This window comes from Dermacentor variabilis, chromosome 6 (assembly GCF_050947875.1).
Source record: "Dermacentor variabilis isolate Ectoservices chromosome 6, ASM5094787v1, whole genome shotgun sequence".
Classification (NCBI taxonomy): domain Eukaryota; kingdom Metazoa; phylum Arthropoda; class Arachnida; order Ixodida; family Ixodidae; genus Dermacentor; species Dermacentor variabilis.
In genome coordinates this window covers 100609369-100627929 of record NC_134573.1, presented here as the reverse complement: position 1 = coordinate 100627929, position 18561 = coordinate 100609369, and the positions used below count along the sequence as shown (strand labels likewise).

The 18561-nt window shown below is 50.6% G+C and overlaps 1 protein-coding gene across 1 annotated transcript in view; it reads left to right on the top strand.

Moving 5' to 3' along the window:
* Positions 1-1332: 1332 nt before the first annotated feature.
* Positions 1333-18561, top strand: part of LOC142584292 (uncharacterized) — a 34781-nt gene continuing 17552 nt past the window's right edge. The window contains exon 1 of the mRNA XM_075694436.1: positions 1333-1378. Coding sequence (XP_075550551.1) covers positions 1336-1378 — 43 coding nt within the window. The 5' untranslated portion in view covers positions 1333-1335. The remainder of the gene's footprint in view (positions 1379-18561) is intronic.

The window sequence follows — 18561 nt, the reverse complement described above, 5'->3', positions numbered from 1 at the left end:
AGTACACGCCTAATTTTGTCACCATGGCCGAGCTGATTTTCGCTGCGTGACGACACGCGCGGCGAGTTGCCTAAAAGTTATAAAAAAATGCAAAGAAATTAATTACAATCATCTTGGGAGTCAGAGAAAGAGTCACGAACTTGTCTCAGTAAGATTCAGTAGACGCGAAAATGCGCTTCACATCCGAGCTGCTTTTCGCTAACCGCGTCACACCGCCAGGCGCGCCCACTGCGCTTGAAAAGTACCCCAAAAAGTAACGAAATTAGTTACCAATAGTCTCGGCGGTGAGATAAAGCCCCAAAACTTGTCACAAGATTCACTACACGCGAAACTGCGTTACAGCACCCTGTGCGACTAGCGTGTCCAAAAACTGCCAATATAAGTTAAAATAATATTGAGGCTCATAGAAATCGCCGCAAACATCCAGTACGATTTATTAATTCAAATTAAGTGCGCCACGGCGGCCGCGCTGTTTTTCGTTAACTGCGTCACAAGTCTAACCAGGTGCCGTGCCGTAAGCCTAATTGCTTCAAATGCGTCGTAGACTGTCGAACAAAATTTTTCACCTTGCCGTAGTCCAATAGTGCAGTGGTGCCACGTCGAAGTTCACAAGGAACGCAAGAATTCGGCGGGAGCCCACCAAACCAGGCTAAATCCCAACAGAGAAAAGCAGGCAGGCGGGTGACCGAACAGGCCAACGCCCAGATGCGCCGCCGGTCTCGCTCGCTTCGGCGGTGTGTCTGAAGAATGACGCAGGCACCTGGCTGGCTCGTCATTCGCCAATTCGCCTGTCGCTAGGCAGCGGAAGTAAGGCGCAAAGTTTTCATTTATACGCAGATATTCTTAATTTTTCCGGAAAAGAATAAAAAAATAAAATAATTTCTGTTAACCCCATTTCACATTCTTCTTTTTTTTCGATGGTCGCGGCAGCAAACGGTCGTTATATGTCTCTATGTGTGGAGCATGGAGGGGGCGAAAGACAAACAGTCGAGTGAGAGGAGGAAAGTGGCGGCAGCCAAATGGACAGGCACCTCGTCTACCGCTTCTTCCCTCACCGGTGAAAGAGAATGTACTGCCATTCCACTTTGATAACTGATATTTTAGACCACTTTACCAGTAGATAACCGTCTCTCAGTCAGCACTCCAAGTAAGTTTAACTAACAGGCTTGCGTTTAGCCAACCATTTTGATCGGACGTGACTTTCTTTATTTATGTTCTTAATAAATTGCTAGGAACATTTTAGCACAAATGCATCGAACCACTTGCACGTGTATTACGGTTTATTTTCTTTCTGCGCGATAAACAACGTAGGGCCTGCATAATACTGTTACATCAATGTGCGCTGGGTTTGAGCGGATCATGGAGGACTGGGAGAGTGGTGAGTCCCGGGGCAGGGTGTCCTCGCTTAAATTTCCTGCAATGTCGCTAGAACTGCGAATTGTCGCTATTTGCCGCGAGATTGATCAGAGATCAGGGCACTGGCTGAATCACAGAGACAGGATTGCGCCACTCGTCGTCTGCAGGGCGCTACGTGTTTACATGTGCGTGTACGGCGTGTATATAAAGACCGTTTCTCCGTCGGTTGTAGTATATAGTCGCAAATGGCGGTCCGCATTGTTTGAAGGTGCGCAGAAGCCTTGCGCAGTCGTCATTGCGTTGTGCTGAGGCCAGTGACTGCCCGCGTCGATAGCGCGATGTGTGATTGTTTCCCCATCCACTCGCCACAATCAGTTATTTTCTTATCGCTTCGTGTTTCGTCTAAGTCACGTACACACGCACACATAAAAAATCAATTTATCTTGTTTTAAACAAACGAAGTGCTAACAGGGAGACGTGAAAGCCGTGCTTTAACGACATTTTCATGATGTGCAATCTGCAATCTCTGATACCGTGAAACATGAAATCAGTGGCATGAACATCGCTCAGCAGAAGAAAAAAGAATCGGAAGCATGCAGTGATATCGATTTTATGATAACTGCATTACGATAATTCTGATAATTAAAACACATAGCTTAGCGGTAACGCAATCCGAGGTGGAGTTCCTTTAATATGTGGTTCTGATGCCACTGCGGTGAACTCATTTTGCCTCGCAATTTATTGGGCTCTTGTACTTTGCTGCGCTGCTACGAATGAAAGCTAAAATGGGGTACTTTGTGTGGACCACGTCTGAAATGGCTCTCTCTCGAAGCAAGACGTCATAAGAGTAATTTAAAATGCGGCATGCAATTTCCTTTCGCTCTTCATGGTGGCGTTAGTTTGACGCAACAGCGAAGTGACTTTAGCACCTGACATAATCTTATAGCGCAGCTCTTAGGTGGCCGTTCCCGCGACGAGCGTCGGCGTTGCCCCTACGTAACCGAGCGAACGAACCCTGTGAATGAGGAAAGAACGAACGCGCAGCGCGGATTGAAGATGACGATAGCGAAGGGGAAAGTGGAGGGAGAGAGTATGGCGAAAGGCTTAGGACGAAAGCGGAATGCCGGCGGCGACCAGGCACGAGGCTAATAAATGAATAATGGTGTAAGCGCAGGTTCAAGGCGGGGCAATTAAGAGAAAGACACCAACGCGCAGGACAAGCGCTAACTCGCAACTAAATCTTATTGTGAAGATTTCGCCTACCTAAATGCACAGCAGACTAGGATCGCGCAAGCGCTCTGGCATCAAGCCAAATAATGCGTTATATCAAAGAGCGTACAGATTACAGCGTCATTTCTAAAAATTGCTTTTTCTTGCTACGCGAAACAACCGACGTGTCGCTTACACAGGCGCTCTCTTTCTTTCTAACATGATGATGATGATGATGAAAAACTTTATTTATCCCTCTTTAAAGGGAAGGGGGCAATGGAATAGAGGGTGGGGGGAGGAACTACTTGAAGTAGGCCTCCTTTATCCTCTCAGCCCACTCCAGGATGGCCTCCTGAAGATCGGGCCTGGAGCTGCGCAAGGCAGCCTCCCACTGCTCCTCACTAGATATTAATTGCTTGAGGAAAGGGGGAAGGGGGTGCTTAGGGCACCCCCACATGATATGGTTTAAGTCTGCTCTGGGAGATACACAGAATTTACAAGAGGGAGAAAGGTAAATCGCGGGATGAATGCGGTGGAGGAGGTAAGGGGACGGAAAGGTGCGAGTCTGCAGCTGTCGCCACAGAACTTCACACCTACGCGGGGATTTGCCCATGAGTGGCGGAAAGGTTAAGCGGTCTAATCGGTAGTGTGTGCAGATTTCGTGGTAAGTAATAAGTCGATCCCGCGCTGTAAACGGCGCCTCCTCCGTGGCGAGGTCCGACGCATCTGATGCCTGAGCCCGGACTGTAAATCCTCGGGCACTGGCATGAGCCGCCTCGTTTCCGGCAAGGCCCGCATGCGCGGGAGTCCAGATTAATGCCACAGTTTGATTGAAAGGATGAGCCAAGAGGAGAGAAAAAGCTGGCTTAGAGACCCTACCCGCTCCGAAGTTATAAATGGCTGCTTTGGAGTCGCTAACGATAATTGATGAATTTGGAATTGTGAGGGCCAGGGCTATGGCCGCTTCCTCCGCCTCCTCCGAGGAAGAGCCAGGAATGGAGGCGGCCGCAGCGACCTGCCCGTGAGAGTTAATGACTGATATTGCGTAATGATTTCTGTTCCCATATTCGGCTGCATCAACATAGAGCACGTCTTTAGAGGTGGAGAATTGTTTTTGGAGAGCCTTTGCTCGCTGCCTCCTGCGCTGTTTGTGATGCACAGGGTGCATGTTTTTAGGAAGTGGGGGGATGCAGAGGTTCTCGTGTATGTGATATGGAATGGTGTATTTAGTCTTGATGATGGGTGCCGGAGTGATAGAAAGAGTTTGTAGAATGTGTCGACCTGTTGCGGTATTGGAAAGTCTGCTATATTGGGATGTGAGGTGGGCTTCTGTGAGTTCAGAAAGTGTGTTGAAAGTTCCAGTAAGCATTAGCCTTTCAGTGGAGGTACGTATGGGGACCCCGAGAGCGAATTTATATATTTTGCGTAAAAGAGTGTCGATCTTATCTGATTCTGATTTAAGGAAATTTAGATATGGTGTTGCGAATGTAATCTTACTGATAACGAAGGCCTGAATCAAGCGGAGAAGTTCGGCCTCCTTTAGTCCGCCATGTTTATTGGAGACTCGCCCTAGAAGACGCAGGGTGTGATCGACTGTGGTCTGGAGTGCATGTAGAGTATATGTGTTGAGCCGGTTGCTTTGAATGTGTAAACCGAGCACCCGGAGCCTGTCCACTCTAGTAACGGGGATGTGGTTTAGGATTACCTCTATGCTAGACATGTGTTTTCCGCTCCCCCGGTGGGATGGCAGAAGTAGCAGCTCGGATTTTTGAGGGGTTCTAACATGAAATCCCTCCGCGATTGCTGTGGCCGCTCCTGCCCGGAATTCGAACACCGTTGGTAGAGCCCTCCCTTGGGCGGCGCCCGGATAGCGCGCGCTCGCATGAGAAGAAAACGAAGATGGCGCCTGATCGCGGGCACGCGAAGCCACGGCTCGCGGTTCTTTTCCGTCGTCGATTCGGCTCAGCTGTCTTTCTCCCTTCGCTCCTGAGGCACAAGCCTAGGATGGATGGATGGATGAAAAACTTTATTAGGGTCCTTTAGGGCGCGCACTAGCGCGCAGCGGGCCGCTCCCACGTCGGGACAGAGAGGCCGAGCCTCTCCGCAGCGTCGCAGGCCCGTTGGACAGCCCATAACTGTTCTTCGAGGTTGGGGCTGTGTAGGACCGCATCCCAACGTAAAGAAGTGTTGTTTTTATCGCTGTGTAACGCGGGACATCGCCAGAGCATGTGAGGTAAATTCGCTAAATTATTGCATAGTGCACATGCATTTGTTGTCTGAATTTCGGGGTACACCTTGTGAAGAAGTAGGGGGTTTGGGTAAGCCCCCGTCTGTAGAAGCCTTAGTGTCAAAGCTTGAGGTCTATTGAGTTTGCAATGTGGGGGGGGGGGGGTCGATCCTCCGAGCCAAATAAAAGTGCTTAGTAATTTCCGTGTAGGAGGAAGGAGAGTCCCGATTGTCAGTAGCCCCAGCGTCACGCTGCCCGGTAGCTACGCGGTTGATGATCCCTCGCGCAGCTCCGTGTGCCGACTCGTTGAGGTTGGGCGGGGCACCCTCGATCTGTCCCATGTGGACTGGAAACCATATCAATGTGTGTGGCTTGATCTCCTTGCTTCCTAGTATCCTTAGGGCCAGCTCGGATATGGTTCCTTTGGCAAACGCCCTAACAGCTGATATGGAGTCACTGTAGATTGATGTCCTCTTGTCGTCCAATAAGGCCATCGCTATTGCAGCCTGCTCTGCGATCTCAGAGGACGTCGTCCGAATCGAGATTGCGTTTGTTATTTGCCTTTCATGATCTACGCTAACTACAGCGAAGGCCTGTCCGTCGACGTAGCGCGCTGCGTCTACGAAACTGTTCTCCGAAGCCCGTTCACGAGCCTTTTCCAGGAGAGCCTTCGCGCGCGCCCGACGTCTTCCCACGTTGTGCTCTGGTTGGACGTTTCGTGGGATCGGGGCGACAATGATGCGGTCCCGCTGCTCTCGAGGGATGCTACAGAATTTTGTTTTGATTACTGTGGGGGAAACGCCCAGCTCCTTTAAGATGTGTCTTCAAGCTTGTGTGGTAGATAGCCTGACGAACTGGGCCCTCTCCTGTGCTTCCGCTATTTCCTCTAGCGTGTTATGCATGCCAAGTTGAAGTAAGCGTTCCGTGTGAGTGTATATGGGGAGGCCAAGAGCTCTCTTTATTCCTTTTCTGATTAATGCGTTGAGCTTATCCCGCTCCGATCTTTGCCAGTTGTGCATAGCCGCGACGTAAGTGAAATGACACATTACGAACGCATGTACCAATCTCACGAGGTTATCTTCTCCGAGGCCTTGCTGCCGGTTGGCCACTCTTCTGATTAGCCTGATGGCATTGTCCGTCTTCTTAGTGAGTCGCAGCACTGTCTGGTTGTTTGAACCATTCGACTCTACCATCATGCCGAGAATCCGGATAGCATCCACCCTCGGAATATATCCTCCGTCGTTTGTGCGCAGGTTTGTGTCGCAATCGGCGAGTGGTTTCCACCCCTTCGGTTTCGGGCCTCTTCGCTTGGGTCGATAAAGTAGCAGTTCCGACTTGTGCGGTGAGCACCGAAGGCCCGTGGACTCAAGGTATCTCTGGGTAGCATCAATCGCCTCTTGCAGGGCCGTCTCTACCTGTCCGTCACTACCTCCCGTACACCAGATGGTAACGTCGTCTGCGTATATGGTATGACTGATACCGTCGATAGCAGAGAGTGTCCTGGATAGCCCAATCATGACGAGGTTAAAGAGAGTTGGGGATATGACTGCCCCTTGTGGCGTCCCCTTAGACCCCATCTTGATCATGTCTGAAGTCAGGTCCCCGATCTTAAGGGTGGCTTCTCTGTTTGACAGGAAAGATCTCGTGTAGGAATGAAAGTGCTTCCCCAGGTTAAGACTCGAGATTGTGTTCAAAACGAACGAGTGAAGAACGTTATCGAAGGCCTTTTCCAGATCTAGACCTAGTATGGCTCTCGTGTCCCGCGTAGTACAGTCAATAATGTGATGCTTGATGAGCTTCATCGCGTCCTGCGTCGACAGTCCGACCCTGAAGCCGATCATGTTGTGCGGGTAAATGTCGTGGTCCTCCAGGTAGCGTGAAAGCCTGTTTAGGATTGCGTGCTCAGCAACCTTCCCTACGCACGATGTGAGCGAAATTGGGCGGAGGTTATCGAGGCTGGGCGGCTTGCCTGGCTTGGGGATAAGAATGGTGTTGGCCGATTTCCACATTTCCGGGACTTTACCGCTGCTCCATGTTTGGTTAATGATGTCCGTTAGGTATTCGATGGACTTTTCGTCCAGGTTCCGTAGAGCTTTGTTTGTGATCTTGTCCGGACCCGGAGCCGATCTGCCGTTGAGGGCATGGAGCGCCTGCCTGATCTCCTCAATCCCGAATTCTGCGTCGAGCTCAGGGTTGTCGGAGCCTTCGTATTCAGGGGAAGGTGGTGTAGGGCCAGATGCGACTGATAGGTACTTCTTCACTAGTTTGGATAAAATTTCATTGTTCGAATATTTTCGCTTTGCTGTGTGTAGGGTGCGCGCCAGTGTGTTGCGTTGGTTGGTTTTAGTGTTTGTCTCGTCGAGGAGATGCTTTAGGCACCGGCAAGAATTGGCTTACGGGGAATGAAGCTTCGTTGAAGCCCCAGCGTGGGATTCGGTCCCACGGCGCATGCGCCACTACGCCTGCGGCGCCACCGGTAGAGAATGCGCTCCACTCGAGCCGCGCGTTCCCGTGTTCACGCTTTGTGAACAATGAGCCACGCAACTGGTGGAAACGGTTCGTGTGCCGCTGCTGCTGAACGAGCTGGCTGAGCAGAGGCTCGGCGCCGCCGCCGAGAGGGCGCTGTCGTTCATAATCGAGTTTTGCCACAATATATCGCTATAGCAGCTATAGCTCGAAATTTAGGGAGTATCGCAATCGTCGGTGGATTTTTGTCGCATCGCTGTCGTGCGCGTAACCGTGTACTAGCGACAAAATAATTTCGTTTGGAGTGACCTCATGGTCCCAGTAACATGCTGTCAGTAACAGTGGCCTAGCTTGCTTGATTGAACTCAATATCTGTTTGTATTTCACAGCGAATTGAAAAAAGAAAGAAAATAAACTGACATGTATGCGTAGAACTTCTGATGTCGAGTGCCAATTAAACTTGCTACCTTACCTTCATTGTACAGGGATACAGACGTTTTCAAGCTAGTGCAAGAGACGCAAATGACGAGGTATCATAAACGTGAAAACAATATTAACAGAGTAGACGGAAAGCAAGTGAAGCATACAAAAAGAAAGTCCCAAGAAAATGCCGAAACAGAGACTGTGTGGCTGAGTGCCAGTCCCCCCCGTTGAACGATAGTTTGCGCTTCTCTCAAGCAAACAGAAACTTTCTGATCCTTTAGTGCAAAAGTGCATCCTTGGAGGGCAATAGTAGATCAGTGCGTCAGCGCGTTTCATTACCACAAAATCGGACCAAATCGTATACGCCGCCGTACACATTTCAGTGCGCGGCGCCTGCCGCCTAGCTCCTTCACGCAAGCGCGGTGACGGTGCTGCCAACTGTAATTCCATGTCACGGTGAATACCTAACTAAGGCGAACTTCAAATGAGATGCTCTCTAAGCACAGTTTACACGACTTAAAGCGCAGTTTTGTTCCACCATAATAACCGGAATCTGTCTTGATTGAAAATAGCGCTCAGGACTTTCCTGCCAGAAACGCTGGGTCACGCTGATAACGCTCATTTCGTATTGGACCTACCAGCGCCGGCTTGCACGAACCTTTAATATAACAAAATGAATCATGATTTTGAATACTGTGTTATTAAGATGCTCCCTAGGAGGCGCCAAATTCATGTGTAGGCTACAGGAACTGTACATACAGCCGTACAGGCATAGACGCCTGTATTTGTGCCACCGGTTTCAGAAGGAAGTCAAAACGTTTTTACTTTGTTCAAACTTTGTGGCACACCAGGATGTCAATACGCAGCCAAAGGTAGCATTTTAAGCAATAAGTTCGAGCTTTTATCTTCAAGTACCCCTATAGCATTTGCAATAACTGACCAAAAAGATTGAGCTGTGAGAAGTTATCGCTGTCGCGGCCCTCTTTCAGAGTAGAAGAATAAGCAAACTCTGGCTTAATCTGTGCCGGTAAGAAACCACGGGGGCTGCCAGTCCGGCTTCTTTAAATGTGTAAGCATTTCTATGGTTATCCAACGAGAAAACTGTCCGTCCATCCCTCCTTGTGTAATTTCAAGATAGAGCCAGAGACGATCGCGCAAGCAGTGGCACGAGCTTGTCTCTGACCACGTGACGTGTACAATCGGGCATGCACCAGAACTGTGGAGCAGCCGTGACTTCGGATCGGAACGTCATCGGCGCACCTGCCATCGGCAGCTGCAGTAGTTTGCTTGCATCATCAGCGCACCTGGCGCCGCCTTGCGCAGCAGATCGTGTCGCCGCAGCGCTGTCGCGTTTTTAGCGTATAGCCGCGCCAAGACGACCGCAGCCTCTTAGTGAAGAACAGAAACGCAGGAATGCAGAGTATCCAGCGTGAATACAGATTACGCCAGAAACAAATGAACGACGCTGCGCAGAGCAGGGAACTACAGCAACACGCTGCCGAATGCTACAGGCAGGAGGAACGACGCCGCGGCAACGCCGCCCGACACCGACGTTCCAGGGAAAGCTGCGTGCATTTCCTTAATTTCCTACATCTCCCTCGTCATTTCACCCCACGTCCACGTACGCTGCGAGCTTCCTATAACACGAGTGAACAATACTTCTACTCGCCTCTTCTATACGTCGTGTCGTGCAGGCCTCTCTTAACAGTTCGGTGTCGGAACCGCGCTTCTTCGTTTTGCGATTCTTTCACCACCGTTCTCGCAATAAAACCAAACACATCAGCGCGCGACCACTGAACGCCACGTCGTACATTACTTCGAAATGCTTACGCATCATTCACATATCTCCCTAAGGAGATTCTGCGTACAATTTTTTTTAAAACCTCCTTGATTGTGATATTCGACATGACACCCTCGTTTCGCAGCGTAAGACACGGCGAATTAAAGAAGACAAGACGGTGAACTAAATCTTTATTTTGGTATGAAGTTCGTAAACAGGGATAAGGTGCCTCAGAAAGCCTTTCTGAGGCACCTTATCCCTGTTTACGAAATTTATACCACAGTGTGCTATTCCATCTGTCAGCCGCTTTCTTGTTTTTAAATCTTTATTTGTAGCAGTATGTTTGCTATAATGGCGCGCGCACATTTTCTTGCACACAAAAACACTAAAGTACTGAAGTATAAGGGTCTTAAAACGCATTGTTTCCGACATATGACACTCGTAACCCACGGGGCACGCGGATATGCTGACACGTATACATTGTCTGTTTTTTTTTCTTCCTGTGAGTGATTTTTCACTGCCTAACCACTGTTACGAGGTTATCGCTCGCCTTCCTGTACCGGATCTTTCTCGAAAGTTCTCGCCATTTATGCAGCGAAGTAATCTTTGACTAATCGGATTGCGTGCACGAAGCGAATGGTGGTGTCGGTGGTGCACAGCGACGAGCAGAGTTACGACGAACGCACGAGCGCGTGGCCACGTGCTCGTGAGTGCCATAGTAGCCAGCGTGGTATTGAAGAAAATCTATGCAACCGGTGCAGTAATGTCTAGAGGAGTGGTTTCGTACCGTCTGCTACATTGTTCGTGCTCCAGGGCTGTGCGTTCTGCGTGGAACTCGGCCAACTTGCTATAGTCCGTCTGAATCTGCGCCAGGGGGCCGAGTGGAGCGGACGCGCTTCGCATGGGCTGCTGCTTTTATCGCGAGTTATTGCAGTTAACCTTAACCAAACTTCACGATTTTGTGTCATTGAACTCGACAAGGCAATCGGCATCGAAAGTCGGCAGAATTTCCGCGGTGAGTGGATTTGTTTTCCTTGAGACACCGAGCAGCGAGCACCTCGACATATTCGAACACCGTTCTCCGAACGCCGCACGCGCCCCAGGAGCGGGCCCGCGTGGCCTCGCGAGCACCGAGAATGGCAGGGGAAACGAACGGCAGTGCTCACGAAATGGACATAGAGAACAATAGCCAAGACTCCACAGCGGTCCAGAGCAACATGGAATTCGACGAGAACAGCGGCAAGACGCTGAGTCAAGCTGGCCCATGGTTCCAAGCAATCAAGGCAAGAAAAAACAAGAAGGCGCTGAACGAGGACCGCATACAAGAGGGAGGAAAGCAAGAAAAACCCCAGAACCAGCAAGGAGGACTGAACGCGAGGAGCAACCCGAGAGTGGAAGCAAGCATGCAAGCCAACAGCAACCACCAACGGCAGCAAGATCAGGGAAGCCGAACCAACGGCAAGCCACCGCCGCGACGCGTGACGCCGCCGCTGCCAGAGAATGATTACAAGGTGGTATACCGACCAAGAACCGGCATGAAACTGTCCAGCTGGCCGGACGAGAAGATCGCCGAAGGACTTGCAAGGGCAAGTGGTTCTCCTTTTAAAGAATTTTGCGCGAACGTAACCATCCAAACGCAGTGGAAGCAGAACCTGATAATTGCCAGCACCGCAGACGAGGACTACGCACTGAAGCTCGGTTCCATCAGCAGCATCGAACTTGGGGCGGCCACATACGAGATGACGCCGTACATCAAACCGCTCCCAGGAACAGTACGTGGAGTCGTGCACGGTATCACTGCGTGTACGACGGAGAAACGACTTGCGGAACTACTGGCAGCCAACAACTGTGGCATCCTGCATGCGAGGATGCTCGGCAAATCCACCTCAGCAGTTATCACCTTCGAAGGTCCGCACATCCCTTTCTATGTGAAGGTGGCCGGCTCGTACACACGTTGTCGTCCATACCGCAGATCGGTACAGTATTGCAAGGCCTGCGGAGAAATCGGCCACCGGCAGGACGTATGCCCCAACCCAGACAAACATATCTGCAACCGGTGCGGGGTGCAAAACCCACAAGCAGATCATGATTGCCAGTTGCAGTGCAAACTATGTGGACTACCTCACGAGACGGCAAGCAAGGAGTGCGAGAAAAGGCTCAAGCCAAGACCCCCACCCCTGTACGTGAGGGAGAGAAGTCAATCAAGAGGCCGACAACCACCTATAACAAGGGAGACAAGTTCAAGCTCCTCGCAATATGGAACAAGTAAGCCACAGCAACAACAGCAGAAGATCACCTGGGCGGAAGTGATAGCCAGTTCCAAGTCGACAACCGACTCATTTCCCTCACAGCCGACACAAGAGCGAAATGCGAGATACGAGGAAACCATCTCCTCTCTTAGAAGGCAAAACGCCGACCTGATCAAGCGGAATGAAGTGCTCATGAAACGTCTAGAAGAGCAAGAAGGTCGCCAGGAGGAACGCGACAGAAGAGCTCAGGCCAGGGAACAAGCCCTGGAGAGGAAGCTCCAACATCTCATTGACGAATTGCAAAAACAGCAGAAACTGACCACAACACCAACGCCGCCGAGGGAACATACTCCCCCGATGGAGGACCTCGATTCGGGAATAGAGTACAAGATGAACAAGGCCCGAACCGAAGACAAGGCCGAACTGAGAAATGAGTTCCGAGCCGAACTGGCTCAGGCCGTCGACACCATAAGCAAATCTGTGCCAGCCGCCGTCCAAGCAGCCGTACAAACGCTCCGCCAGGAGATCACCCAGATGGGCAACGAACTCAACCAACGCATCTCCATTCTAGAAAGGGAAAAAGAGCAGGCAAGGAAAAAGCCAAAATACCCCATCAGAGAATCCCAGATGAACGAGACTCTGGGAAGCCAAGATGGCGAATAAGATAGCAAAGAAGAAAGAAGGGACCGAAACCCTCAAAATTTGGCAGTGGAATTGCAGAGGAATAAATCGGAAACGGCAAAATTTACTTCACCTATGCACCCTACACCAACCTGACGTCATCGCGTTACAGGAAACAGAAACAAATAATATTACGATGCGCGGCTACAAAACGTACATTGCCCAAGGAAGGACCCGGACCGCCGTCCTCATCAAGAAGCACTACACGACGCAGCAGCACCAAATCAACCACAGAATCGAACACACTCTGATTGAGCTGGTTCCTCCCAAGAAAACCCTGCAGAGCCTCTACATCCTGAATGTATACAGTCCTCCGCGCGACACACTAAAGGACTTGGACAAGTTCCTGAGAGAAGTGAAGAAAGTCACCAACGGTCAAAAACTTCTCGTGGTGGGTGACTTTAACGCTCCACATGTGGCTTGGGGCTACCGATCAACCAACAAGAAGGGTATGGACGTGCACAACGCGGCACAACACCACCAGCTGACGTTGTGGACCGATCCCCTAATACCAACTAGAATCGGCAACAGTGTCTCCAGAGACACCAGCCCAGACCTGACCTTCTCCACTGGCTTAAGGCAAGTCGAGTGGTCGAGACTGGACGAGACTCTGGGCAGCGACCATCATATCATCCAGACTGAAATCATGCACCACAAAACCCCTGTGAGATTAGGTCAGGCCAAAATTACGGACTGGTCTGCTTTCCGGAAAGACGAACACCCCAGAAGCCTAGAGGACATCGAGGAGTGGACCAAGAACGTGATGGACTTGGTTACCAAGTACACAAAGACCATCCAACTCACTGCGGACAATCCCGAAGTCGACCCACACCTACTTCACCTCTGGGAGGCCAGGCGAGGACTTTTGAAGAGATGGAAGAAGCAGAAGAGAAACCGCAAACTCAAGATCCGCATTGCCGCAGTCTCGCGGCAGGCGGAGGAGTATGCTGAAAAACTCGGACGTCAGAACTGGAATCAAATGTGCGACCAGTTACAGGGAACCCTCAGCAACCGAAAGACCTGGGCCATTCTAAAGACCCTTCTCGCGAAGACGGAATCAAAAACTGTCACGGGGCAATACATACAAAGACTTATACACAACTTCCAGGGTACTGAACAAGAAGCGCTCGAAGCCATCACCGAGAAATACATCGGAGACGAGCAACAACGGAAGACGCAGCCGGTCATTCACCCGGAGTACGAGGGGGAACCCAATCCGGATTTAGACCAACCTTTCACCAAGTCGGAGATCGTGGCAGCCTTAAGAAATCTCACAAGAAACACGACGCCCGGCAGGGATAAAATTAACAACAAGACCCTCCGTAACCTGGACGACGGGGCAACGGAGAGTTTACTAAAGTTTATCAATGAAAGCTGGGAGAACGGCAGTATACCGGCTTCCTGGAAGCACGCGGACGTAACGATGATCCCGAAACCCGGCAAGCCCATCAACTTACAGAACCTGCGTCCGATCTCTCTCACGTCGTGCGCGGGAAAACTCTTCGAGCACATGGTCCACAATCGTCTCTCGCCCTATCTGGAAGAAGGTGGGCACCTGCCGAACACTATGTTCGGTTTCCGGCCTAACCTCTCCACCCAGGACATTGTACTTCAGCTGAAAGAAGAAGTCGTCGACGGCCTCAGCACATTCCACAAGAGTGCCATCCTGGCACTCGACGTGAAGGGAGCCTTCGACAACGTCTCACACGAAGCAGTGCTAAACAGCCTACAACATACCAACTGCGGACGGCGGACATACAACTACGTCCGGGACTTCCTGACGGGTAGAACGGTGACCATAGGCCTGGGGAATCTCAGGACCGAGAAGTTCCAAATACCGCAGAAAGGAACCCCCCAGGGGTCGGTGATCTCCCCGTTGCTGTTCAATATAGCGATGAGGGGATTGCCGAACCTCTTGGAGAACATCAGGGGTATCCGTCACGCAATGTATGCAGACGACCTGACCATGTGGACGTGCACGGGATCGGCGGGCGAACAACAAGACGCCCTGCAGGAAGCCATCGACAGGACCGAGCATTATCTGCACCGCTGCGGTCTTTCATGCGCGCCGGAAAAGTCGGAGCTCCTGATCCTCAAAAAGAGGACAAGAGGGCGGCCTCCGCAGGAGACACCTGACCCAACGTTGACACTAAATGGAGTCAACATACCAAAGGTGGACACACTCTGTATTCTGGGCCTCACTCTCCAGAAGGACGGTGCCGGTCTCGCCGCCATTAAAAAACTGCAAGCGACAGTTACCCAAGTCGCGCACTTGGTGCGAAGAGTGACAAACAAAAAGCACGGCCTGAAAGAGCAGGACACAATCAGATTAATACAAGCCCTGGTAATCAGCAGAGTCACTTACGGCACCCCGTACCTGGGTCTCAAGAACAGCGAGAGAGACAAATTGAACACCCTAATACGAAGGACCTACAAGCTGGCACTGGGGCTTCCACCGACGACGTCGACGGAGAAGCTACTCAGCCTGGGCATCCACAATACTTGGGAGGAACTAGTAGAGGCCCACAAGACGAGCCAGATAGAGCGACTCAAGCTCACCAGCACGGGTAGGGACACGCTAATAAGACTGGGCTACCCAGTCGAATATGAGTCCAGAAAACAGCGGGTTCCTCTACCCCTGAGGGAGAAGATCACGGTGGCCAGCATCCCGAGAAACATGCACCCTGAATACCACAGAGAAAGGAGGCGAGCGAGAGTGAAAGCTCTGCGTAAGGCCTACGAAGGACCAAAACAAGGAGAAGTCCGATACACCGACGCGGCGAAGTACAAGAACAGAGCGGCCCACGCTATCAGCGTGATCAACGGCCAAGGACAAGAGGTAGCAGCGGCCTCGGTAAGCACTCCAGACATCGACTGCGCGGAAGAAACGGCGATAGCCCTGGCGGCCACTACGGGCCAGCGAGAGGAAGATCTAATCACGATCATCACCGACTCACAAACAGCATGTAGAAATTATCAAAAGGGCCGCATTTCCAAACAAGCCCTGAGCATCCTCGAAAAGCGAGACAATTTTCCAGAGGTGTACATTGTCTGGGCCCCGGGACACGAGTCCCTGGCGGGTAATGTAGCGGCTAATGCCGCTGCCCGAGACCACATTCTCCGGGCTATCCCACCAGGTTCACGAGCACCGGTAGACCAACAAGATAGCGTCCCGAAAAGATACGCCGATATCCTGAGCCACTACAGACTGGGTAGAAGGATCTATCCACCCCCGCATCCCCAGCTGACAAGAGAAGAGGCGGTGATCTTCCGAAAACTACAGACCGGCACATTCCCGCACGGCACCCTGCTACACGCAATGTACCCTACGACCTATACTCACAAATGCGCCTTCTGCTCTACGCTTAATACCCTCTACCACATGGTATGGGAATGTCAACAAAATCCATCGACACCGCCCATCACCGGACCAACCGTCGAGCAGTGGGAGGCCCAACTGATAAGCTCGAGCCCTGAAGACCAGCATCGCCTGGTGAGCAGGGCCAAGCTATCAGCTCAAGCCCACGGCATCCTGGACTAGGGACGCCGCCCACCTCGGACGATTTTACCGTCGGCTCATTTCAACTAATAAAGTTTATTCCTCCTCCTCCTCCCCGAAAGATTTTTGGTGGAGGTGTGGGATTTTACAGCGGCACTCTACGTGACACACCATAAGGAGGGATTTCGTAGCGGCTTGGATCTCCGCCTGCCTGTTGTAACATGCATAATTTATGATTGCACTGCACTCATCTGAGCCCCGATGCACTAAGCAATCTTCTCTGGAAAGCAGGCCGTTTTGCCGTGAATTTTCGCTGTATGGCTTCGATTTCTGATCCTGCGCAGGTAAAACTCTCCTTAAACTACTTTATTGCAGGCTTCGCGCAGCCGGATTAGCCACGATATAATCCAGCCTAGCGCTCCGTAGAGCGTGCAGACCTAATAGTATTAGTGCTCCACAGAAGCGACTTTCGGTATCATTGCCACGTTAACAATAAAAAAAAGGATTCCAGCAGGATACATCTGACGATGAATGGCGACGTTAACATCTAGTCCTTTAATTTCAAATGAGCGCTCAAAGAAAAGCGCTCAAGAGAGCGGAATGAGTGCTTGATCGCCTCGATTCCGCATGTTTACCTTTCGTTCATTTGCGCTCAATCACCGCGCTAGCCGTGGTGATTGCTTGCACTGAATCCTGTTTGCTTTGTGAATTTCTTTGCTTGTTAAGTGTGCTGCGTACACATAGCGGTTACATTGAAGGAATAATTCGTGTAAAAAAGAAGACTGGCAGTCGCTTGGCCCGAAAAGCTTTCGACATAACGTCGCTGAAACGTGCGACCCTCACGGCAACTAAACAACATTCTGTGTGTGTGTGGAAACGAGTGCGCCAACAGACTTCTTGCCGGTGAGTGCATCTGTCGTGTAGCGATTACACGACGAATGTTGTGTTTTGTGGCTCAGTGCTACGAGCCAGTGCAACTGTCGTGACATTCTGAAGCGGCGGTATGGATCTTGTCAGCGAGTCTCCTCGATCGTGTTCGGGCTGTCGGCGCGATCTAATCTCGCGGCACACCAACATCGAGCGTTGTGTGTGCGCGTGTGTGAATGCGGTTGACTGTTCTCGTGAACCGTGCGACGTCGCCACATAAACTTGAATCATGACGCGCATTGCTGTGTTTATGCCTTTTCGCCTCCGTGCACCGCTAAAGCCCCGTAAGAATTAGAGGGCTCTTATACGAAACGCATGCGAATTGACCTAGCTATTACTGCACTGTGTTTTGCTGGCGATCCGTGTATCGCTTCTGGCGTTTTTCTTATGTTAATTTGCAGTTGTGTGTTTTTCATCAATAAAATGGCATCGCTGATTACTGAAACATCTTCGAGTGTAAGGGAAACTTGGAAGGAACGAGCTCGCAGGTGTGTGTAATGTACTTTGATATATTGTATTATACTTTATTATTGGATGACCAGTAACAGTGACTATGCAGTATTTGTTTTTAAAAGCACAGTAATGCAGTCACTTAGGAACATATTTATTCACATATGCAGAGTTGGAAATTACTTTTTAGACATATTGTAAAGCGCAGTTAACGACGCGCGCACAAACACAGGAAAGTGTAAAAGTAGAATTCGCTGCTGAAATTTGTGATTTTTTTTATCTCACGTAACGCAATGCGGATATTTGTCAGCGAGTTAATGCGCTTCTGCCCCACTATTTACTTGCATGCCAGGTCATACTGCACTTGCCAAGTCAACGGGCTCATCATGCACTAAAATCAATAATCTCCACAAACTTCGGCCGTCAACATCCATGCGCGCGAATGAAATACTATCGCAGTTCTGCACACACATGTGTATACTTTCTCTCGCACCGTCGTATCGCTCTACGTTACTTTCCTCGCATAGTCGTGCAGTTACCGATGGTTCCGTCTTTCCGTCCAATTCTGTGCAACCATAATTTTCTTTTGGTTAGTTTCTGGTTGCCGCGCGGGATGCAGAATAACTTATTGCCACCATTCGTCCGGTTTCGGCACCCAACCGCACAGCAACAAGGCATTTCGGCCCTCCCGGAACGAAATTATCGCAGCAATGTGAATAGCACAACAGGCGAAACACCGCACTTCGCCCTTTGCGCAGGAACTTTCATGGCGGCAAAGGGGCGGAGCATGGTCACATGTCACCGATCAGCCTATCGCTGGAGTCGTCGGCTGGATCAAAGCCTTTCTCTACTTTGAAATTATTGAGGGACTTTAGCGCAGCGTGTTTATGAGGCAAGCCCGAGAAAGAGTCCCGGCTGCAGTATACGCCTCACACGCACCGATGCTTAACATATCTGCCGCACCGTTCCTTGGCGCATATGCTGGTGTCCTGGAATGTGGTAGACAAAATAAAGAGAAAGAAAACCAATTTACCTATGAATATCATCCCACCTGTTTCTAAGAGTTACGTGTTCGTTAGAAATTCGGAAGAGCCGCCATTATATTTGGAAAATTTTTGTCGTGACTCATTGCTTTATTGACCAAACCAGATATACTCTCACTGACACTATTTTCTTTGTTAATGTTCAGTTTTGGCCAACTTCAGCAAGGAAGGGCACGAGAAAGAACGATACTCCTACACAAGGCGCTCATTCCGCGTTCAGATGTACCAAACTCCCACAGTCATTGCCAAAG